The 22,580-nt window shown below is 50.9% G+C and overlaps 9 protein-coding genes across 9 annotated transcripts; 6 read left to right on the forward strand and 3 right to left on the reverse strand.

Moving 5' to 3' along the window:
* Positions 1-3,673: 3,673 nt before the first annotated feature.
* PtrM4_049290 (uncharacterized protein) lies at positions 3,674-4,960 on the forward strand (the record flags this gene model as incomplete). Its single annotated transcript, XM_001936743.2, has 1 exon — positions 3,674-4,960. The coding sequence occupies one exon, from the start codon at positions 3,674-3,676 to the stop codon at positions 4,958-4,960; it is 1,287 nt and encodes a 428-aa protein (XP_001936778.2).
* Positions 4,961-5,862: 902 nt separating this feature from the next.
* On the forward strand, positions 5,863-6,447 carry PtrM4_049300 (uncharacterized protein; the record flags this gene model as incomplete). Its single annotated transcript, XM_001936744.2, has 2 exons — positions 5,863-6,117; positions 6,169-6,447. The coding sequence occupies 2 exons, from the start codon at positions 5,863-5,865 to the stop codon at positions 6,445-6,447; spliced, it is 534 nt and encodes a 177-aa protein (XP_001936779.2).
* A 1,232-nt stretch (positions 6,448-7,679) lies between these two features.
* PtrM4_049310 (DnaJ, DnaJ-class molecular chaperone with C-terminal Zn finger domain protein) lies at positions 7,680-9,082 on the forward strand (the record flags this gene model as incomplete). The annotated part of the gene is made up of 2 exons (XM_001936745.1): positions 7,680-7,838; positions 7,901-9,082. The coding sequence occupies 2 exons, from the start codon at positions 7,680-7,682 to the stop codon at positions 9,080-9,082; spliced, it is 1,341 nt and encodes a 446-aa protein (XP_001936780.1).
* Positions 9,083-9,389: 307 nt separating this feature from the next.
* PtrM4_049320 (ABM multi-domain protein) lies at positions 9,390-10,124 on the forward strand (the record flags this gene model as incomplete). The annotated part of the gene is made up of 2 exons (XM_001936746.2): positions 9,390-9,570; positions 9,634-10,124. The coding sequence occupies 2 exons, from the start codon at positions 9,390-9,392 to the stop codon at positions 10,122-10,124; spliced, it is 672 nt and encodes a 223-aa protein (XP_001936781.1).
* Positions 10,125-10,558: 434 nt separating this feature from the next.
* PtrM4_049330 (uncharacterized protein) lies at positions 10,559-10,842 on the reverse strand (the record flags this gene model as incomplete). The annotated part of the gene is made up of 2 exons (XM_066104808.1): positions 10,559-10,565; positions 10,601-10,842. 2 exons carry the CDS (start codon positions 10,840-10,842, stop codon positions 10,559-10,561), a joined length of 249 nt encoding a protein of 82 aa, XP_065959372.1.
* A 338-nt stretch (positions 10,843-11,180) lies between these two features.
* Positions 11,181-11,778, reverse strand: PtrM4_049340 (DUF2962 domain containing protein; the record flags this gene model as incomplete). The annotated part of the gene is made up of 2 exons (XM_001936748.1): positions 11,181-11,548; positions 11,607-11,778. 2 exons carry the CDS (start codon positions 11,776-11,778, stop codon positions 11,181-11,183), a joined length of 540 nt encoding a protein of 179 aa, XP_001936783.1.
* Positions 11,779-12,108: 330 nt separating this feature from the next.
* PtrM4_049350 (Exo, 5'-3' exonuclease (including N-terminal domain PolI)) lies at positions 12,109-14,379 on the forward strand (the record flags this gene model as incomplete). Its single annotated transcript, XM_001936749.2, has 3 exons — positions 12,109-12,121; positions 12,169-12,316; positions 12,366-14,379. The coding sequence occupies 3 exons, from the start codon at positions 12,109-12,111 to the stop codon at positions 14,377-14,379; spliced, it is 2,175 nt and encodes a 724-aa protein (XP_001936784.1).
* An 873-nt stretch (positions 14,380-15,252) lies between these two features.
* Positions 15,253-15,579, forward strand: PtrM4_049360 (uncharacterized protein; the record flags this gene model as incomplete). The annotated part of the gene is made up of 2 exons (XM_066104809.1): positions 15,253-15,393; positions 15,454-15,579. The coding sequence occupies 2 exons, from the start codon at positions 15,253-15,255 to the stop codon at positions 15,577-15,579; spliced, it is 267 nt and encodes an 88-aa protein (XP_065959373.1).
* Positions 15,580-19,684: 4,105 nt separating this feature from the next.
* PtrM4_049370 (Transcription factor involved in chromatin remodeling, contains bromodomain protein) lies at positions 19,685-22,450 on the reverse strand (the record flags this gene model as incomplete). The annotated part of the gene is made up of 4 exons (XM_066104810.1): positions 19,685-20,269; positions 20,709-21,773; positions 21,963-22,251; positions 22,305-22,450. The coding sequence occupies 4 exons, from the start codon at positions 22,448-22,450 to the stop codon at positions 19,685-19,687; spliced, it is 2,085 nt and encodes a 694-aa protein (XP_065959374.1).
* Between the last annotated feature and the right edge of the window lie 130 nt (positions 22,451-22,580).

Genomic DNA, 22,580 nt, shown 5'->3' on the forward strand with positions numbered 1-22,580 from the left:
GTAACAGAGCTGGGGTCGATTAGATAGTAGGAAAAGGCGCTAGCCAGGTAGCTTGCCCTTCGTGGTCCTTTCAAGGTTGACCCTCTGCGCCTAAGTTTGCGCGGACTGTGCATTCCTCCCAACCACCCAATCCGTTTACGCGCAGCAAAGCTTTCTGGTAGCGATAATTGTTTTTGTGTTGCAATCCAAGCTTAGATCCACTTGAAGCCAAGGCTACCGCCGATACCCAATCCGTCTACGCGCAAACGCGCCTGCCCTCCGATGCATATATGAATAAGTTGAGAACTCCGACGCGCGACACCAAGCCGAGTCTCCTACGCGCCAGAACTTGTTCGGCCTGCAAATCTTGCAGAATGTCAAAGTCACACGGCCCGCAGGTTGAGGCTGGGCCTGAGGTGCCCGAGGTGGATACAGAGGTATGATGAAGTATAGCAAGCATAGCTGTCGCGACCAGAACTGACGTATACTGCAGCAACTCGGCTTCAAAGTGCTCAAGCAGGGAAAACAAGGCCCCAAAAAGGTCAAGATACTGCCCCGCCCATGGCCTGTCGATGCTCTGCCTCCTGCCTCTGCGAACCTGCTCTCCGTCGCATCCAAGCCCGGCCTGCTCGCTGCTGCTGGCCCCAACATCCTCGTCATCGCATCTACCGACGCCGTGCGCAACGCCTTCCAGAACAAGACAACAGCCGACGAGATCGAGAATGCCGATGATCCTCGCCTGGACGAGCGCGACATTGACGTTGTCGCAGACTTCACCCCCGACGTGACCATCTCCACCCCCAACCTCCGCCATGTCGTCTTTTCTGCCAATGGAGACTTTCTTGCCGTCGCCGCTGAAGAGAGGCCCACACTGCACATATACGACGTTGCGGCCGTTGTCGGCGCCGGGAAAAAAGATGCGTCGATAGACATCGACACCGATTCTACAGTACGCGCCCTTCTACCGAACCCCGTCCCCGAAACCGAACAGTACTTCGCAACGGTCACCGACGCTGGGAAACTCATGACGTTCGACGTGGCAAGCGGCAACAGGATGACTCTTCGTGAATCCGGCGTCACCTGCGCCGCCTGGAGCGCACGAGGCAAGGCTTTGGTTTCTGGTTCCACCGACGGTAGCTGCGACATACACATGGCCAATGGAGACCTCAAGGGAACCATTCCACGCGCTCCAGACGTGGATGAGACCTACGAGGTATCTGGCGTGACATGGTTGAAAACAGAGGAGTTTGTCGTTGTATACTCGCTCATCAAACAAGAGGACGAAGAGAACCCAGAGCCAAAAAAGATCAGTGTCATCACATCGGCCAAGGGCTGGGGATCCTTTACATATAATGCATTTCCTTGGGATCCCTTCTTTGAGGCTGCCGAAGCGCCACGTCGGCCACTCCCTGCGCGCATGTCCTTTACTCGACTGCGAAACTGGAAGCCCGATCTTAACGACATGCTCATCATTACAACCTCACACGCAGATACGATTGGCATACTCGCCTCGACGAGCAACAAAATCTCTCCCAACCAGGAAGTTTGCAACGAACCCATGTGGATTAGCATCGACGACGCAAAGAAGGCGGCTGTGCCACGAACCGTATATGGTAAGGACATGGACAGTGTACTCATAGGTGAGGCGCTTGATCTGTCGAGCAAGGAGAAGATTCTGCGCCCAATTGCCGCTTTGGAGGAAATCAACGAGGCTCCTTGGCCCTTACCTGCCTACGTCACTCTTACTCACGAGGGTCTCCTTGCTGCCTGGTGGGTCATGTGGGATAAGTCTATCGAGGCGGGTGAGCGCTACCCCGACTTGATTTTCAACAGTGAAGCGACAAAGTTGGGTTCCTCTACTTCTGCTGCTACTCCGTCCAAGCTCCCAGTCGCCACTACCGCATTCGGAAGAAGTGCAAACGGAACACCACACACTCCAGCAGGCTCCATTTCTCTTGGTCGCTCCAACACGCCCGGAACTTCTTCTATTCCCCAATTTAGCCATAATCACAATCACAATCACAGCCACGCCACATCTGGATCCCCAACACCTGCCCTCATGAGACCTACACCGCCAGGCTTCGGGACCCCCGGATACGGCACTCCCAGTAGCAGCAACATACCTACTCCCACGTTCGGTAAGCCAGCGCAACCGGCCTTTGGCGCACCGTCGTCCATGGGCACTGCTGCACCACCAGCTTTTGGCGCACCCTCTGCGGTAGGCGCCGCTTCAAAGCCAGCCTTTGGCGCGCCTTCTGCAGTTGGTGCTGCAGGCGGCTTTGGATTTGGAAATGCGGGTGGCATGGGTAGCAAACAGTCTCCATGGGGCGCATCCGCGCCTACCTCTGATGCCAAGGCCAACCCTTTTTCGGCAGCTGCAGGAACATCGTCTGGGTTTGCCAAATTTGGACAGACTGGAGGGGCCTCGTCGTTTTCGAACTTTGGAACCAATTCGTCTGTGACGGCAGAGTCTGGGTTTGCTGCTCTCGGGCAGAGCCAACAAAATTCTACTCAGGGCACTTCGGGCTTTGCGGCACTTGGCGGCCAGCAAAATCCTACCCAGGGAGCGTCTGGTTTTGCGGCTCTTGGACAGGGTCAGCAGAAATCTGGCTTCTCGGGTCTGTCAAAAGAGCCAAGCTTTGGTTCCACGGTCACCGTAGCTTCTGCCAATGGATCATCACTACAGGGTAGCTCAATCTTCGGACAGCAGAACAAGTCTTCATTCAACACAGCTTCCTTCGAGTCGAAGACGTCTGATACGAGTGAAGCAGATGCTGCTCGGAAGCGGGACGAGGCTACACCGACACCCCAAGCTCCGGCATCGCAAGGCATGTTTGGTCTCGAAGGCGGCTTCAAGCTTGGTACCACATTCGCCAGTGATGGTACCGCCAAGGACGACCTTGCAAAGCCTGCCGCTCCCACAAACGGCTCGTTCTTCGGTAGCGACTTTTCGAATATGCTTGGTAAGACAGGAATGAAGCCGCCGGCTACTCCTGCTAGTGAATTTCCCCCAGAGTATGCTTCCACCACGCCAGCATCTCCGCCAAAGTCAAAGACACTGTTCCCAAGTGACACACCTGCTAAAGGAAGTGCGACCCCCAAGGCAGCACCTCCGGTTCAGGAGCCAGATGACGCACCTCTTCCACCAGACTTTACCAAAGTGAAACCTTCAAAGACCGAGGATGGACCCCTTCCACCTGATCCCATCGATACAAAGCTGGCACAGTCGGCCGATGATGATCTGCCCCCTCTTGCTGGCAGCCCGGGTGTCGAGGTTGAAGCTCCCAGCTCATCGGTCGAGGCGTCCCCGATTGACAACGGAGAAGAGGACGAGGATGAAGATGAATTCTCAGAGGATGATGAGGAGGAGGAAGACGAAGATGACGAAGAGGCAGATGAGACGTATCCACCGAACCGTGCTTCAAAACCACACACTCAACCACCGCGCTTCTTTCCTCCTGCATCAACTCCTCCTGTCTTGAAGTCTGGTCAGTCTGGACAAAGCGCATCATCTTCTTTGTTTGGCCAACCTTCCAAACCAGCCGGTCAGCAGCCGTTTGTTAGCTCGTCACTGTTCGGGCAACAGTCAAACAAAGCTGCCTTTTCTGCTAAACCGGATCAGTCAGCTACTTCTGCCAGGCCAGGTTTCCAACCACCAACCAATCGCGCTCCTAGTGCCCGCACGATCAGCCCCATGCGTTCAAGTTCAGCTTCTCGAATTCATCGGGAACCGCTAGTCGCACCTGGTGCATCGTTGAGCTCTTCCATCCAAGGTTCTGGCCCACCTACGCCACAGCTCGAAGACGAAGAAGACGAGCGTATGCGGGCACAACTTGCGCAGCCAATCGAGCCTAGTCGGGATCTCGAGGAGTTTGTAGCATACCAGAATTACACCGGCGGTAAATCGCCTAGCAAGACTGGCCATGCTGCTCAAATTGAGATGATTTACAAAGACATTAACGGAATGATCGATGCGCTTGGCTGGAACGCACGGTCTCTCAAGTCTTTCACGCAATACCACCAACAGCCTCGGCCCGGCCACAAAATCGACCGGAGCGTACTGGAGCGTGCTCAGCATGAGGGGCACCATGGTCCGTGGTTCGATGACTTTACACTGTGCGAGATCAAGGCGTTGAGGTCTCTCGAGGAGGATCTGGAACAAGAGCTTGACGATGGCAGACTACAAGGAGTGCTTGATAAGCTCACACAAATTAGCCGTTTGCTTCGCGATAAGGCCAAGCTTTTGACCCGTCTCAATGATGTCCGTCGCGAAATCATCAATCGCAAGGACCCGGCAAAGGCAGAAGCACTTCGCAAAGCACCCTTGCCAAAGGAACTTGCCGATGGCCAGAAGGCTCTTCGCAACGACTATGCCCAGCTACTGACACTGCTCCGCAAGGCTGAAGATGCCGTGGCAGTCCTCCGCTCACGCCTGGCTACACACAGTGCTCAAAGCGGCAACACTAAGAACGTCCCGACCATGGGAAACGTCAGGAAAACAGTTCTCAAACTTGCCGACTTGGCCGAGCGCAAGAACAACGAAATCCTCATCTTTGAGGCCGAGCTGCGCAGAATGGGCCTTGCAGACTCCAGTCGCCCATCCTCGCGTGCATCCTCTTCCCGCAATGCCGGTACGCCGCGGCCCTCGCGCGGCACCAGTCTCCGCAACAGCATCGCCGATAACACACCGTATCTCACCCCGCCCACCAACCGTACCAGGATGACGCTAAGCGAAGTTAACCGGCGCGCTCTAACACCAGACGTCGAGGCTACGCCAACACCCGGCAAGGGCTACGGTCTCTTTTACACGCCAGAGGGTAGTCCGTCATCCGGCAAAGGCATGGAAGTCAGCCGTCTGGGTGATTTGGTAGATGAGCACATGGATACTCTGAGGGAGACGGCGAAGAGTCGGAAACAGGTTGCGAACGGTTTGAAGGCTGCGTTGTTGAAGCGGGGCGTCAAGGTTACCAAGGTCCATTAAGTGGTTGAGTTGAGTGAGAGATGTTGGGAGTCGTTTTGAATGAAAGACCGGATTTCTAATGACTTTTTTTGTATGATTAAGCGGGGTGTTTTTTCTCTTTTGACTCTTCCTTCACTGGGATGAATGAGTATGCGACGGTTATTTTTGGATATCAAGATTTTCTAGCATGCATGGATAACCAAGGGACGCGGAGTGATGTATAGGCACTGACAAAATCGTAATGCATGGAGAGGTCGCATTTTCATGATACAAGCACTTTATAAGCCTTTCCAAACTTTGTGTATCAGTTTGACGTCAATTTCCTTTTGATTCACGTGGGTTCAATTATCATCCCATCCCAACTCGCCCTTAACATTGTGTGATTGTGGTTGCTGTATCAACAGCGTTCGTTTGCAGCCCTGTCCATCTGATACACCACACCTGCTCATTTGTTACCCCTAGCCCTCGTTATTCAACCGCACACAACCATACGAGGTCTTCTCACACAGCGAACACAGTTGGATGAACGTTTAATCTTTGGAAACACTGTTCAGTTCCTCTAGTCGCTGCATACGACAGAAGAATGGCTCCAATAGCCCCCATGCACGATTATTATGGAATCCTGGAAATAAAACCGGATGCACTTTACGATGAGATACGAACTTCGTACCGCCGGCTCGCTAGGTTGCACCATCCTGATAAGAATGTTGGGAGGGGAAGTGAGGATGCGACTCGAAGGACGCAGATTGTGAGTTGGCTCGAAGTGGAAATGGACACCACTGCTCCTTGAATGGTACGATGTGTAGGTGCAGCAATGTTGACGTGACTTGCAGATAAATCTAGCCTGGGAGGTTCTCGGTGACACCACAAAGAGAATAGAGTATGATAGGAGTAGGCCGAGGAGTGCTACTGAGAAGTATAACATGGCGAAAAATACGCATACGGCGACACCTGAAACTCCACCATCACCAAGCTGTCAGCCTCCTCCACCACCCCGAAATACTGCAGCTGAAGAACAAGCACGTGCCGAGGCCTTGAGTAAAGCCAAGCGACAAGAATGGCTCGATTACGAAAAACAACATGAGCAGAAGACACGCGAATGCCGAAACACAATCAAGCTCCTCGAAACCGAAATTGCATCCCTCACCATCAAGATAGATGACAACAAAGCGAAGCTTGTAAGCTACCTACTATACACGTAGAACGTTCATTAACTCGACCCTACCAAGGCAGTATCGAGCCCACAGGAATCTCCCAACCTAAATATGGACACCATCAACGCCTCAACCGCCATCCAAATCAAGCAAACCTACCTCGAAAAGGAAACCGCACGTCTAAGGCGGCTCAACAACGAACTTCAATACCGCCTAGCCTGCGAAGAAGCCCGCCTCACACTCGAACAACACCTCGCAAAGCACGCATGGGCGTCACAAACCCGCGCCGCCCGCGCAACAGCCGAGCACGAAATGCAAGAACAAGCACGAAGACAGCAATCTAAGCGGTTCTAGAAATGGCAACAACAAGAACGAGAACGGTGCCGGAAGAGGAAACAAGAAAGCGATGGCAGTGGCGAAGGTGAGCAGCAAGACGCAGATCAGCAGCCTGAGCGGAAAACCAGAGCGCGGCCAAAACCCACACAAGCAGCTGCTTTTGCGGCGTTTTGTAAGTGTAGGCACAAGGGGTGGTGGGCGAAAGTGGAGACGCAGAAGGCTTGTGGGTATTGTAAAAGGGCATGTACGAGGTTTCTGCTCAAGTGTCCGGGGTGTCGGGTTGTGGCTTGTGATAATTGTAGGAGGATTTTGGTTACTGATGGGACGCCTGAAGTTGGGGGTGGGGTTGAGTAGATTAGAGAAGTGCGGTGGGTGGGATGGTTATTGGAGACTTGTGGGCGGTGATGATGTAGGGAATAGGATCGTGTTGGAATGATATGGGTTGTTCATAGTGGATGGGAAGACTGAAAGGGTTGGTGCAGTGATCACGCGTAGTGTTATTACTTGCGACGATTGAACAATCGGGTATTGCAAGCTAGTAATAAATTGGGATTGACATACAAGCAACACATTGTTGGCAGTAGTGCCTTGGGAGAGTGAGCATTGCATGGTACTTGGTGTTAGATGTGGGAGAACAGAGCAGAAAAGAGGCAGAAGGTTGTTGTATTGAGAGAGCTACATGAAGCGATTATATACACAACCAAGATGAGTAAGCAGGTGACGAGGAGTCACGTGAGATACAGTTCACAGTGTACCAGGTGGACCGAGGTGCCGGGCTGACACTTGGATAGCTCTTTTCTCTATCCAGTGAGGTTGCCTGCTTGTCCGGTGATGCATATCGTTCTTCTATTTCCTGAACTTCTTTCACTCGCCACTTATCCGCTCTTCACGTTTTCTTTCTGTCCTCGTTAGATTGGCTCTTCGAGTCCAAGTTCCGTTTCGTATCCTCTGGCGGTCTGCAATGAGGGCACCTGAATCGCTGCGCCACAGCGCTTGGGACACTTCAGGTACAGCCTTGTCTAGGCTGCAATCACTTTACCGACCACTGTTCTTTCACTTCTCATTGAAGTTCTGTCACTCGCACTGCGGGCTCACGTTCACTCTCATTTTGATTGGCGAGAGTTATCGTACCCCGCCCCACCTAGCCTGCAAACGCAAACAGTCAGCGTATTTTTCTCTTGCTGTCTATCTCTTTCAATCGTGGTCTCGCGACTCCAAGTTGGAGCTTGAATCAGTCAAGAAGCAAAAGAATGGCTCCCGCAGTTTCTAAGCACGACCACTACGTTGTCTTGCAGGTGAGGCCTGGCGCGCCTCACGAGGAAATCAAAGCTTCATATCGACGACTCGCTCGACTCCACCATCCCGACAAGAACATTGGATGTATAGAGGCTACTGCAAATACACAGCTTGTGAGTGGCAGAACTGAGATGATCAAGTACTTGCCAGTGTATCATGCTGACATGCCACGCAGATCAACGCGGCCTGGGAAGTCCTTAGCGATGTAGTCAAAAGACAGGAGTATGACAGGACTCGCCCAAAACCTACTGCCTCAAAAAGTAGCGGTCCCAGTTCACCAAACCCTAATGCCTCAACAGGTAGCGGTCCCAAGCCACCAAACCCTACTGCCTCAGCAAGTAGCGGCCCCAAACCACAAAAACCTACTGCCTCAACAAGTAGCGGTCCCAAACCAGCAAAACCTTCCCCTACGACATCATCGGAGCAAGATGATCGGTCCACTCCTCGGCAGCCAGATACTACGGCGCAAGATGAGGCACGGGCAGAAGCTGCAAGCAATGCAAAGCGACAAGAATGGCTCAACTTCGAGAAATACCAAGAGCAGCAGATACGCGAATCTGTCAAAGTCGTTAATCCGCTCGAGGCCTTACTCTCTTTCCTTGATGCTAAGATTAAGGAAAATAGGGCGAAGCTTGCAGCCAATGAGCCGAACGCCTGGAGTATATTCTCATATTTCAAGAAGAGACTGAGTGAAGAAGAAAAGGGTGAGCTTAGGAAGGAGTGTGTTGATCTTGAAAATGTTATGAGGATCCAGCGAATATCTCTTGATAAGGCGAATATGCAGTTGCAGGAACTTAGAGATGAGCTAGCACGTCGAGAAGCTCAAGAGAGTGTACGGCTCTCTAGTGAAAAATTTGAAGCACAGAGAAGGGAACGAGCCCGCAAGGCGGAGGCACAGGAAGCGAGATGGAGGGAGCAGGCAAGACAACAAGCTCAGCAACGAGCAGAGCGAGAACAGAGAGAAGCGGCTGCTAGAAAAGAAGCAGACCGTGCACGTCGAGAGCGAGATAGAGATTTGGAAGAGTATTTGGCGCGGTTGAGGGCGGCCAATGAGGCTGCCGCACGCAATCAGCAGGAGCAAACCAAGAAGCGGCAAGCTGAACAGCATGCGGAGGAAAAGCGGGGAAAGACATCTGAAACCTGTAAACACAAGGCTTGGTGGGACAAGATTGAAGGCCGCCATGACTGTGGATACTGCACAGCAATCCTATACAAGTTTTCGCAACGATGTCCAGGCTGCGGCATCGCATCTTGTGATTCTTGTAGGCGTGTGCTGCAAGCTGGCGGTACCCCATCAGTTGATCATAGCCGCCATGGCGGGAACGGGCGAAGAGAAGAGTACCACTTCTGGGATTAATGGATGTGATAAGAGAGTTGGAAGTATAAGGGGTAGTGCTGCTAGACCTCGGGGCATCTTGGAGATCAAGTTTGGAGCTATTCCGTACAGTGCCCCACCTTCTAGTTGCATGAAGCTTACAGTGGGGTAGCTTTCTAGGTATTGCCGCAATCGAACAACTCAGCGTTGGTCTTGTCCTATTCTGGGTAATTAAAATTGGTGTGCATCTTCCCGGATTTGATATTATCGGTCTTTTCCTACACTCAGTTCTTGCTTTGTCACTATCACACTTCATCCACGTACAACACGACTACGGCCAGACTCCAAAATGTCCGAACCCATCACCGAAGTCGCCTACCTGCCTCTCAAACCCTCTCTTGATCTCTCCTCTGGTGAAGCAAAGGAAGTGTGGCAATCAACTCTGCGCACCATAGCCTCGCAACCCGGTTTCAAAACCGGATACTGGGGCAAACAAATCGAGAACCCAGATACCCTACAGCTAGTCATTGGTAACACTCACCCACCCACTCTCCTTCCCCCTAAACATGCAATTCTAATTTGTAGAACTATAGACTGGGACTCCCTCTCCTCCCACCAAGCCTTCATGTCCAGCCCAGCCTACACTCCCTTCCTCGAAACCCTTGGAGACAAAATCCTAGGCGGCTCCCCCACTCTCATTCACATCAGTTTCTCCTCCTCGCCTACACCATCTTCCGAACCACTCTCCGCACCCGTAACCGAATGCATAAACAGCTTCTTCGAGCCCACCTACGACCAATCGCACTACACCACCCAGTTCTCGCAATTCGGCGAAAAAGCCGCCGCGATACCGGGTGTAAAAGCCATAGGCCTAGCTGGGGGCTGGAGTGTAGAGAAGCTGCCACATGAGAACTTGGGCGAGGGGGTCGAAGGAAACGTTTTCAATGTCTTTATTGGGTGGCCAAGTGTCGAGGCGCATATGGAGTTCAGGGGCACGCAGCATTTTGGAGAAGTGATACCTATGTTGAGAGATGGACCGAAGACGATGAAGATGTGGCATGTTGCTTTTGAGAAGTTTGAGTAAGAGGGGTTCTGTGGCTGTTACTGTTGTTGCATGACGGGGTAGATGTCATACATGAATCATCCGAGCAAGTTTGATAAGTGTACATTTCACTAGCTTCAACAATGTTCAAGTGTTGAGATAGTAATGGCACAATTCTGGTTGAGAAATTGGAGTTTTAATTGTAAAAGAAGGTCATATATCTCGCATCAAACTGATCGCCGCCCCAGTTTGCCCTATCGTCTTTATCCATATCAATCGCATTTATGACGATCTCATGCTTTATGATGACACTACTCACTTTCTTGCGAGCCATTATCATCCCAACTTGATGCGTAAGATCAGTATACAAGCGGCCCAGTGCACCATCCAGACTATAATACACGTGCTCATTCTGCCGTAGGATCGTGACCTTAGAAGGTGTCCAAACGACGAGAGTGGCCTTGGAGATCCACTAATCATCGTCTCTGTGCGCTGTGCGCTCGGTAATGACATCGTACTCCTGATGGTAACCGTAGACAAACTTGGTCTGTGAGATGAGATCTTTCCACATGCCCACATGGTTATGTCTTGCTTCGCCGGTAATGACGATGGGAGGGTAAGCTGTTGTAGGGGGGTTGTCATGTATGCGCTGTGCCTTCTCCTCAGGGTTCAGCTCAGGGGTCCAGTTGCGTTCATAGGCACGTTCTAACTCGCTCATGGTTTCGGACTGGTTCGTACAAGATGAGTCGGGAGAGTCCATGGCTGTGGCGCATCTTAGACAGGCGGGGGAGGCTGTATTTATATTTTGGATCGTCCGCTTTGGGGTTGTAGTAGGCGAATTGTCAATAATCAGATGATGGAAGATGCAGCGCACGTGATCGGAAACGAGCAAGTGATTCCTTTTCTGCCTGCAGGTGAACAGTGCACCAGGAGGTACTACACCAAGCATGCGCGTCCGAAGAAGAAAACAGTATATGATGGGTATCCGCAGAGATGAGGCCATTAAGTGATCCAGAAAAGCACTAACAAACAAGTGACCTCCCGCGCGCCAAACGTTGGATTTTTCATTAGAGCTAGCCAAGTACCAGGACCTGTCGCTCATGACATGCCCTTTGGTGGAAAGCTCGATTCTTTCTTGAATCCTTCTTTTGAAATTCTAGCAAATTTGAGCGTGGCGAGCTGCGCCCATTGACCGTTCCACTCTTTCAGCTTGCGCAAGTTGATCACATCCTCGAGGTCAGGCACCCAGAATCCGGAGGCATACTCGTCTTGCTCAGTTTTTTGGTTGGCTTCAAGAAGAGTTTGACGGGTGGACGGTGGGCGTCCTGGACGACGCTCTGCTTTCAGTTTTGCGACTTCTTCGTCATCTCGGCCCAGGTAGTCCTCAATCATGGCCTGGATCTCTGGGACGCTGACTGGTGAATCATGCTCTGTGGTATATGACTGAAAGGATTTTGTTCTTAGCACTGATTTGAGTTAGTTCTGCTGTGTAATGAAATGCCAAAAAAAAAGCTCGTTGCATACAATAAGGGCGATTTTGGTGTTCTCGGACTTTGGATAGGCGGTTGAGCTTGTCGTCTCTCTGCGCTGCGCTCTGTAGGCGCTGTGTGTCCCGACTGCCTTCATGCAAGTTGGGGTTCTTTCCCTTCTTCTTTGTAATCTTCTTGGTGACCTTGTCGAGGCGATTGCTGACCATTTTGACGGCTTGCTGTTTTACTCCTGTGCTGGTGGTGATGCAAGAAATTTTGGAAATCCCGTCGGCGGTCGGCGTCGCGATGACGCTAACGATCAGACTTGGCCTAGCGCATCCAGTTAGTGGGGCGCGTTCCTGTTCAATCTCCGCGTACTCGCGACCAGTGCCTCATCGCATTTAGATGGTTACGGCGCTTTCTTTCCCTTTCCCTTTAGTGCGCCTGTGTAGAAAAACCTGTCTTCTTTCACCAGTGTCTCGCAAAGTAGCATGTCGCGATAGTTCCGAAGTTCCAGCCAGTGTTTAGGTTTGACGCGTGGGCGGCAAAGGGTCACGATGGGTATCTCAGGTCGGTACGTCCAATCGCGTGTTTGTACACTGCTAATAGTGGGACAGGGCTTCTTCCACTGCTCAAATCCGTCCAGAAGCCATGTAATCTCAAGAAGTACGCTGGCCAGACGATTGGCGTAGATACATATGGCTGGCTACATCGTGGCACTGCTGCCTGTGCTATTGATCTGGCACTTGACAAGCCGACGACCAAGTATGACGTGCGTGCTATGTACAGTCAACCAACGCTGACAGCGGGTTAGATATGTCGACTTTGTCATGAATCGCGTCCATATGCTCATCCACTTCGGAATAACGCCCTACCTCGTGTTTGATGGAGACAACCTACCGAGTAAAGCTGGCACAGAGAAGGATAGGAGGGAGAGGAGGAAGGAGGGCAAGAGACTGGGTCTGGAGCTTCTCAAGGTTGGAAAGGCAGCACAGGCGCAACAGGAATTGCAGAAGAGCGTGGATGTAACGCCCGAGATGGCGCGCATGGTCATCGAAGAGCTGAAGCACCACAATATTCAGTATGTCGTCGCACCTTACGAAGCCGACTCGCAGCTAGCATACTTGGAACGCAAGGGCATCATCAATGGCGTGCTATCAGAAGACTCCGACTTGCTTGTCTTTGGCGTCAAGTGTCTGATAACAAAGCTCGACAAGTACGGAGACTGCATCGAGGTCAATCGGAACCACTTCACTGCCTGCCGAGAGGTTAGCTTTGTAGGCTGGTCCGATGCCGACTTTCGAAGGATGTGCATTCTCAGTGGCTGCGACTATTTACCGGGCATTGGTGGTCTGGGGCTGAAAACTGCTCATCGAATGCTGCGCAAGCACAAGACTGTCGACCGCCTTGTCAAAGCCGTTCAATTCGACGGAAAGCTCAAAGTACCTGCCGGGTTCATGGCCGACTTTGATCAGGCGGAGAAGACGTTCTTGTACCAATGGGTATACTGCCCAATCGACAAAAAGCTCGTCAACCTCACACCAGTGAATGACGGCATCAGTCTCGCCGACATGCCGTACTTGGGGGAAGAGGTACCATCAGACCTCGCTACTGGTGTTGCGCGAGGCGATCTATATCCACGCACAAAGCTGCCAATGAATGTCGACAGCAATACTAAGCCCAGCGGCCAGCCTCTCGTCCCGTCCCGAAGAGCGTCAGCAGTCGTGCAAACGCCCGACGCAAAGGGCTCGAAGCCGATCGACTCGTTCTTCAAACCCAAGCGCACCCCTTTGGCCGAGTTAAGCCCAAACTGCTTCACGCCATCACCAAGCCAGCAAGTATTGCTCGAGCAGCAGCGTAGGACCAGTGGTTGGGCTGCAGTGCCTGCTCCCATATCACGATTGCAGCAGCAATACCCACCACCTCCCAGTACGGCGCCGCAACCGAGACGAACATCGTCGGATCCTACTGCAGGTAGACGTTCTGTACCCCACCCTTCTAAAAGACAACGACTTTGCACCGACTCAGTTTCCGATGCCCCTGCAGCAGGCGGAGAGGGGGTTGTGCGAAGTCAATTCTTCACTTCCAATACGCCAGAGCCAAGCCCTTCGCTGAACCGTACAAAGATGAACAGAAGGAAGACGGACCAAGACTTTGAGCTTTACTCAGATGATTCTATGCAAGAGGCCATCGCAGCAGTCGCTGACTTGGAAGAATTTGCGTCGAAATCAAAGAAGAAGTTACGAATCTTCAGCGACACACAAGCAGTCATGAGATGCGAATCACAGTCAACTGTAACTTCGAGAGGCAGCACTGCCCAGTCACAAGATACTCTTGGCACCCTTACACCGGCATCGTCGCATGGCAGCCCGGAACCAGAGACGGTTTTTAGCGCTGCCATCTCGTCTCAGATGAGTGAACTGCGATCGAAGTTCATCTACAAGGCGGCAGTAGTACCTTCGCCGACCCCATGCATGCCCCGGGCCGCCAAAGCCCGCCTGGAAAGACGGTATACTGAAATAAGGCAGCCTGTGCCGCCACCTATAGAGCCGACTTTGGCATCACTTGCAACTGTAGCAGATTCAGTTGTTCGTGGAACCCCGCCTCCTGTGGATGACGAGGAAGAGATTGCAGACTCTGCTTGGGCCAATATGGAAGCAGAGGTTGTTGTGGCTGCAAGCTCTCCGCCTCATATGACGCCTGCGAAGAGGAGAAGATCATCGCTAAAGGGAAGCGAGGATTTCCTGGTACCTGACAGCGATGCAGAGAGCGAATGTTCGCCTCGGAAACCCATGTTTAACCTTGCGCGATTTGCATTTCCCGGCTAGTTTTATTTGGCATTGTATGGCTTTTCAGTATATTGCTATGAAGAGCGCACGAGTTGCAGTACTGTTGGCGCTTTCAGCGGTTGAACACGATTATGGTGGTATTGAGCAGCATTGTATGACTACGAACACGACCCCTTGACTTTCGTGAGCGAAAAAGGAACAGGAATATTATGTAGTACATCTTCACTTGGTAGTATTCTCTATATATTGCATTTTGTTCCTTATCCCAGCCATGAGTGTCTTTGCATCCGTGCGAGCGAGCGACATCGCCTTGGACATCCTCAAGACCCCGTAAACTCGCGGACAAAGGAACAACAGCTGGAAGACCAAAATCTGAACACTTTCACTGAAAACCAACGCCTTCGAGGTCTGAATCGCCTCAGACAAAGCACCAGCTCTCAAGTCATGTGGTTCATGGCCATGTAACGTTGATGGTTGGTGATTTCTTTGGTGTGCCTTTGTTCGCAACATGAACGTCCGCATCCGGTGCCTCGAGCACAACACCAGGGTATTTAGTCCGCCTGCTGCGCCGCATCAATGGTAACTTTTCACAAAGTATCTTTTGCCATTCTGCTTATATTCTGCTTGTTCTAAGAAGAAGACAGTTGCCTTGTCAAAGATATCAGACCATCAATACTGCACTGTTCTTATACCGCGAATCGCAAAACTGATCGAAACCATGGGCGGTAAAGGTATCAAGAAAGCGGGGGAAAAGGTGAAGCGGGCCCGGATACCCGAGACAGTCGAAGGAGGGGGGGACGTCACGACACCGGAAATCTCACCAGAGTCAACAGAGCCACCGGGGGTGTGGGATATTCCCTCCAGACCCACCACACCACCAAACCCCGTGACCCCAGCGCCTGTTGCCCCAGCATGAGAAGAGTGCAGCGACCAGTAAGCTACAACTTGACTGATCTCCAACGCGCCAACGAGGGTCTACCGCCTGTGCCCAGGGTCACTACTAATAAAGCTGGTGGCAAGAAGTCTGGCAACAACCAAACGCCTGCTACCAAGGTCAAGAAGCCCAACACCAAGACCAATACCAAGAAACCTGAAAAGGACAAGACCAAAAAGACGCAGACGGGTAGGGTGGAGAAGGTGAAGGCAAACACGAAGAAGAAGGTTGCTGCGGGTGGTAAGAAGGGGAAAAAGGCAAGCCCTACTCCTTCAACGTCTGAGGAGAGTGATTACGATGAGTAGATCTAGTTCGGTGTTAGGGTTGTTCGGTGGCATCAGGAAGGAGATGAGTGCAAGAGTGAGGATGTGTATGGTGTAGATCGAATAGTTCATCGTTGGATATATGGAGATATATGCTTGACGTAGGGGATCCTAAGGTTTTAAATGTACTTAGATAGTGATGATTATAGGATAATCATATGTTCTTGGTTGGATTTTGCTTTTATGTGTTGTGTCGGAAATTATCGTTCTCATAAGATACTGACTTGATGCACATCAATGCATTCCTGACAGTTACATGTAGCTTGATACTAAAAGATGCAAGAAGTAAGTACCTAGACTGGGGTCGAAATTGGTCGTTTTTACCACCGTTGGAAGGTGGTGAGTTGTGCTCTGCTGCGCTACACTAAGTTGACCGGGGGTCGGCTAGTAGTAGGTTAGCTAACCTTACTGCGGGGCGCCATGCAAGCTTGATCTCTCGTGTTTTCTTTCCCCTTACACTCTATACTCAGAGTTACCTCGAAATCCACGTTCCTTCACTATGAGGCCCTTCAGTACACTATGTCGTGTATATGATGGAATGCTGAGTGAACCTCTTACAGAAATCTCTAGACCTTAGAAAGCTTCCAAAACGCTATTTTGAAAGGCTGCTATATCTGTCCCACGCTCTGGCAAGGAACAGTAGAAGAGCAGCGAAGCGGGTGGTTGAATGATCGTGTGTCTTGGAAGCCACTGCGTTACCAAGCCGAGAGGGACAACAAACAGGAAATCAAATTACATATACTTGTTGCCAGTCGCAATATCTCCAAATGCAAAACCTATCACTTGATTATGTCCTACAGTAAGTCTCACTTCCTCTTCCTCTTTCTGTTGAATATTGCTGTTAAGCTGTCTAATGCAGATGAATACTACACACGAATGATTAGAAACGCTCCTTTAGAGGCCAATACAGCCACGTAATGCTGTGTATTGAGAGTGTACTGATACAATCTGCAGTGAAAATCCCGATCAATAAGCGGTTCTTGAGGGGTACATATAGAATGGAAAACGTACCACATGAGGTTTCCTAGCAAACTTAACTGCGCGCGAGATCATCGATAGACACAATTAGACTGAGGTGGATAAAGGGTTAACAATACTGAGTACGGAGGCCTGGGGTCATGGTCGAGTGTGGTCATCTTGAAGTCGCCACCAGCCGCGAGACACTTGAGAAGGCGCCTTATCCTCCGGCACGTTTTGCGGGGGAGTAAAATATATGTAGTAGCAAGAGATACCTCTGCTATGCGCACTTATGAAGCATATCAAATAGGCTGACAGCAGGCACGCAGAACTTCATGACTGCGGGTCGATGACTGTGCTGTCACCAGCCTCACGGGGGTGCGCGTAGCAGGGACGCGCTAACGCAGAAACCAAACTAAGTCAGGTAAAGTGCGGATCGAAAGTGATCACCATGCACAGACAGACATGTAAGCACGCTACCGAGGCAGCGGAAGCCAACCAAACGTCCGAAAAATGGTATTCCTCTTACTCTTGCTAGATTTTTGGATTGGACTTGGATTGGAAAACACAGTATAGTTAAATGCTTCCGTGTGCTTTACTTGTCCACGCTTTATACTTCTTCAAAAAAGCTTCCAACATGCCAACCGCCAAGCACGACTCCAATCGTCCTCCAATCGATCATGATGTCGAAACACGTATCAAAAATTTCCCGAACCTCATGTTGGCGGCCTTTAGCAATCTAACTCTTCTTTATTCCTTGTACTGCCATTTTGGCTCTGTGTCGAATACTTTCCATCCAGTATCGTTATGCCATGGCCTTTGAGCTGGGCCGTTCCATCTACTGTTGTTATATCATGGCCTTTGCGCTGGGCCTGTATCGTGGGTCTATATTTCGTCACTATGGCTAACAAACGGGGACTTTTCGAATCTAGCATTATCTTACATAGAGCCTCTATTTTAGAGATGGAAGACATAAACCGTTCATCGAACAGGTACTTGGAGACATGTACTACCAACCTCGAAGATTCGATTCTTGAACACTTCTGTGCTATTGTTATTCTATCAACTACGGGTTTTGTGGTATGGTACTGGGTTGAAGTCATTTTGATTACCTTCCGGATGCTCTTTTACTGGATTTGTACAATGGGTGGTGTCTGTTCGCTATTTCGACTGCTCGAATGGACTATATGTTTCTACAGACGAATTAAAGGTAGTTATCAAACATGAGGACCTCGGGAGGCATGGGGCACTATTTATTGCCATGATTCTACGGTTCTATGACAAATTGGAGGGGCTCGGAGTTCCAGGTGTGTATAGGAAATTCTTGGACGCTGTTCGTGTTTCGTACGAGGCACTGAATTTCCTGCTTTATGTATTTGGCTTTCGTATTGGTGGAGGACCACTATTTGGTAAGTCTGAAGCCCAGGAAATGCGAGATCATGGTCTGACTTGCCGCAGAATGCTTACCAGAAGAAATGAAGGCTGCAAGAAGAGCCTGCAAAACACCGGCTGAAGTTGACAGCTTCTTTGCGGTTTTTGCTGGAACACAGTATGAAGAGAGTGAGAATAAAGAGGATGATCACGATCAAAACGATGAGGAAGAAGCCTGTTTTCCTCCGTCGGTATTTGAATGCCAGCCTAATCCTGTCATCTTTCATCATCTACGAGACGAACATCTCCCATTATTCAATCCTGGCCCCTCCGAAGTTGAAAGTCGAAAGGTGATTCCGTAGATACTACTGGATCAACTGGAAGGTCTACACCGGATATGGCTGTCGATTTCGACTGCAAAGACACCACTGAGAACGATGAGCAGTCTCCTAATGCATCCAGACACACCGGTCCAGCAACGATGTCCGTCAACCTGTCTTATGCATGCTCGCAATGCAATTATGTAGCCAAGAAGAAGTTTGAACTCAAGTATGCGAGAATCCCCTTTCCCATGTCTGCTTTCACTAAGCGATGGTAGCAAGCACGTTAATCAGAGGCACAACCACCGGCTCAAGTGTGTCCATCAAGGCTGCGGAAATACATTCGGTCTCCGAGCCAACCTCGAGCGTCATGAACGGATACACAGAAAGAATATGATTTGAGTGCCCGAATGCGTGGCGCAAGATAGTGGGTCATATTTTTCTCAGCGCAAAGATCATCTTGAAAGGCACTTAAAGTGATGCAACAATTCTAAATTGTTACAAAAAAATATGTATCTCTCCTCTATTGTAGTATGAAACATATCGTTGCATGGATTCCACTAGTAAGGGTCAGTTTGAGACCTTGCTGTCAAAGCAGAGTAACAACGGTGAAGCAGAAGCAGAAGCGATGTGTCGTCCAGATCTCGAAGCAAAGAGACTTTATGCGGCGTTCTATGTCGCGGCTTTTCTTGGATCGCAAGATGAGAAGGGAAAGAACGATACGTGTTGTATTGGAATGTGATAGTGGGGTAAGTAAACCCTATGAACGTTGTTGTTTCCTTTAATCCAAGCACTTGTTAACACAAACAGACAGACAAACACTCGAATATATCCTTACCATCACCAATGCATATAATATTTGATCTACTATATGATAATCGATGAAGTTTCTTCCTGATACCCCCGGCCTGATGGGCTATACGCGTGCTATCTATCCAGCTTTACCCATAAGCGCTTTACAAGAAGATTCACATTTAGTCTCGATATTGTGCAACTGATACTTTGGTGCTAAGCATCCCATTGTAGAAGAATTTCGAGTCATTGAACCTGGAAAAGCATATTAGCGAATATGTATCTGAACAAGTTTGTGGATCGAACATGATTGATCGCGTTTTGGCGCTTTTCCCCTAGGTATAAATAGAGGAAAAAAAAACTTCAAACACATATCCACCTACACATTTTGGCACAACTTTGCTTCTGGACCTCTATACATCATTAATACAACATCCCTGTTACAACAAACAAAATGTTCCGCGTGAATCTCCAAGATGAAAGAAACGATAATATCATTGTCTAGCTTCCAAATTGCGAATGATACCTTTAGAGATGAGGTACCAAGTAACAACGACCCTCGTAGGTGCAGATTCCCCTGAACCCCTATAAAAACGCCATACTCTTACACTGGATATCAGGAACATACGCACGCATAAACCCTACCCCTAGTACTTCTCCTCCAACCTCGCCGTCATGCCAGTAATAGGTATCCTCTTGCTTTCCTCGCGCTCCTTGACGTGGATCTCGCGCTGCAAATCCTTGACCACAACCGCCTTCTGCACCTCGGCGAGCTGATCTATAACGCTCTTAACACCTTGCTCATCCTGACCATGGAACAGATTGGTAAGATCGGCCTTTGTAGCCATGGCGAGCTGATCCTCCAGCGCCTTGAGCGCTTTGGTACCGAGATATTGAACGGACTTGTTGAACTTGTCCTCCTCGTCGGCTTTGGCTTTCTTGGCTGCGGCCTCACGCTCGCCGGCGTTGGCTGCATCTGCTTTGCGCTTGCTGGCTTTCACGGCCTCTTTCTTTGCCTTGGCGGCGAGGTAGCGCGCAGAGTGTCCGAGTGCGCGGCCGTTTGTAGTCAGTGGCTGTTCCACGTTGAGCGGTGGCGCGGTGAAGAAGAGTACGCGGCCCTTTTCGTCGCGTTGGAATTGCTCGCGGATCTCAAGTGGGATACTGGCGTTTGCATGGTCGGCCATGACGTAGACTTCAACAGGCTGTGGCGCCTTGTAGTTGGGCGGGAGATGCTGGGGATAAGGTTGTTGATAGCTCGGCGCAGCCCGTGGCGTTTGAAAAGACTGCATGGGTGCGGATGGCTGAGGTGTAAAAGGAACGTGTGGCGTAATGGGTTGGTAGACTGGTGGTGGAGGCGCTTGTTGATGTAGGTGTGGCGCAGGCGACTGGGAGTGGGAGTGGTAGTGCTGCGCGTGAGTTGGAGTGTATGCTGGTGCAGCGTGGTGCTGCTGTGGCGTCGGTGCGGGCATTGGGGTGAGAGCTGGTGCTTGAGCAATAGGATAATTCCGGGATGATTCATATCCATGCGATGAAGCTGTCGGTAAGCTTGGTGTTGGCATGACTGGTGCTGGTGGAGGAGTTGGAGGAGGTGGTGGAGTGGGTTCGGGTGGAGGTGAGTCCTACAGAAAATGTTAGCACTGGCCTATGTGGTAATATTACGTCTTTTCTTACCTTGGGGTCTCGCGGACGACGATGAACAGCACCAATCTTCGGAGGTGCATTTTCTGCACCCCACTCCGGCTTTGGTAGATCGTCGTCTTCTTTCTGTTCATCCTTGAGCAGATATGCAATTGGACTTGGCACCTTCTTGAGCTTTCGCGGTGCATCGAACAGGTCCATGACGTAGTCCTTGTCTCGAACCTCATCGGGTAGACAGCTAGCCCATGTCTTGATCTTGTTCAACTTGTGGTTCTCTTCGTTGTACCGGGCTTCACAGACATAGATCTCCTTGTCAGACGGGAAGTCGCGCGGACGGCCTTTGTTATACCTGGTAATGAACATGACGAAGCATCGATCCACAACCTCGTCAATGCGATGGTCTCGGTATTGGCCGGTCTTGACAACTTCGTTTTCAAAAAAGTGTCGGTCAAAGCGGTGCACGGTCTGTTCTGGTCGATAGTACCAGCAGGCGTTCACCCACTGCCCTCCGTTGGCATCTTGCCATGTACGATAGATCTGGGCAACTATCGGCTTTGTAAGGTCATTCGCATTTTGAATGTGCACCCAGTCGCCTACTTTCCACAGCTCGCCGTTGTGGACGATGCCACTGGGCATGGGTATACGTCCCTCTTCCATCACGTACTCTGTATCTGGCTTCTCTTTTTCGGCCTTTGCGACCTTCCTCGACTCTTTCTGAAGATGCACAGCATCCTTGTAGATCTGGCTGTCTTCCTCGTTATACTGCTTCGCATTCTCAAACATGAGTTCCACGTCGACCATGAAGTGGTCCACCGAGTTATACTTCTTCCGCTTGAGCTTGCGCTTGAGAATGTCCATAGCCATGGGGTTCTTGATTTCAGAATGGTATTCGGGCATGACCGTTTTGTCCGGAACACGCTCAAAGGCACTGACCATGAGTTTGTTTTGCTGATTCCGCGGCTTCCTTATAGCCTTCATGATGGTCTTGATTCTGGCCTCCATCGGGGTGTCGACCCGCGGCGGGCGTCCGCGCTTTTTCCGCGATTCTGGGTCGTCATTCTTGATGTCCTCTTTGGCTGCTCTCGAGCCGCCTTCGCGCTTGGTGATGGCTGCAGTAGAGCGCGGACCACGTCGCCTCTTGCGCTTCCCCTCGTCTTCCTCATCATCGTCATCCTCTTCGTCGACTTCGAGCTCTTCCTCGTCATCTTCTTCCTCTTCTTCCTCCTCCTCCTCAGGTAGAAGCGGATCTTGTTCGGGGATTTCGCCAAGGAACGGTAGGGTCGCAACAGATTCGGTTATGGTTTTGTCGTCGACAAGCTTCTTGAGCTCCTGCTCAATGGCCTTTTTAACCTCTAGCGCATCTACATAGGCCTGCGAGTCTTGCCTGTTGTACACCTGCGCGTTGTGCGGAATGAGGGCGAGGTCGCGGACGAACTCTGAGAAGTTTTTGTACTCCTTGTTTGAGATCTTGGACTTGATGGTGCTCAGGGCCATGGGTTCCTTGATGATGTCGTAGTAGTCGGGCACGGCACGCTTGTTCACTTTGCGCTGGAAGAGTTTCGTGGGGTCGGCGCCACTGCAAGAGACTTAGCTGCAATTCAATTGATGCGCACATGGTAAATTACTAACTCGTCTGTCCTGTAGTCATATACGTTCTTCAGGCAGTTTGTCATGGCCTCCCATTCCTGTGCTGTCACCGTGGAAGTTGCGCCGGCAGATTCGGCCGTCTCCGTCGTGGGCACCGGCGTCGAGCTTGGTGCGCGTGCGGACGCCATCCTTGCGATAATTACTTTGGTGTTGTCGGGCGTCGGTATCGTTGCTGCGCTACGTGTCGGCTTCGTCGCGTGTAAATGCACGAAGTCGCGACTGCAGCGGAGCGGTGCCGGAGAAACAATCAGCCGAAGC

Source organism: Pyrenophora tritici-repentis, chromosome 10, assembly GCF_003171515.1.
Source record: "Pyrenophora tritici-repentis strain M4 chromosome 10, whole genome shotgun sequence".
Classification (NCBI taxonomy): Eukaryota; Fungi; Ascomycota; class Dothideomycetes; order Pleosporales; family Pleosporaceae; genus Pyrenophora; species Pyrenophora tritici-repentis.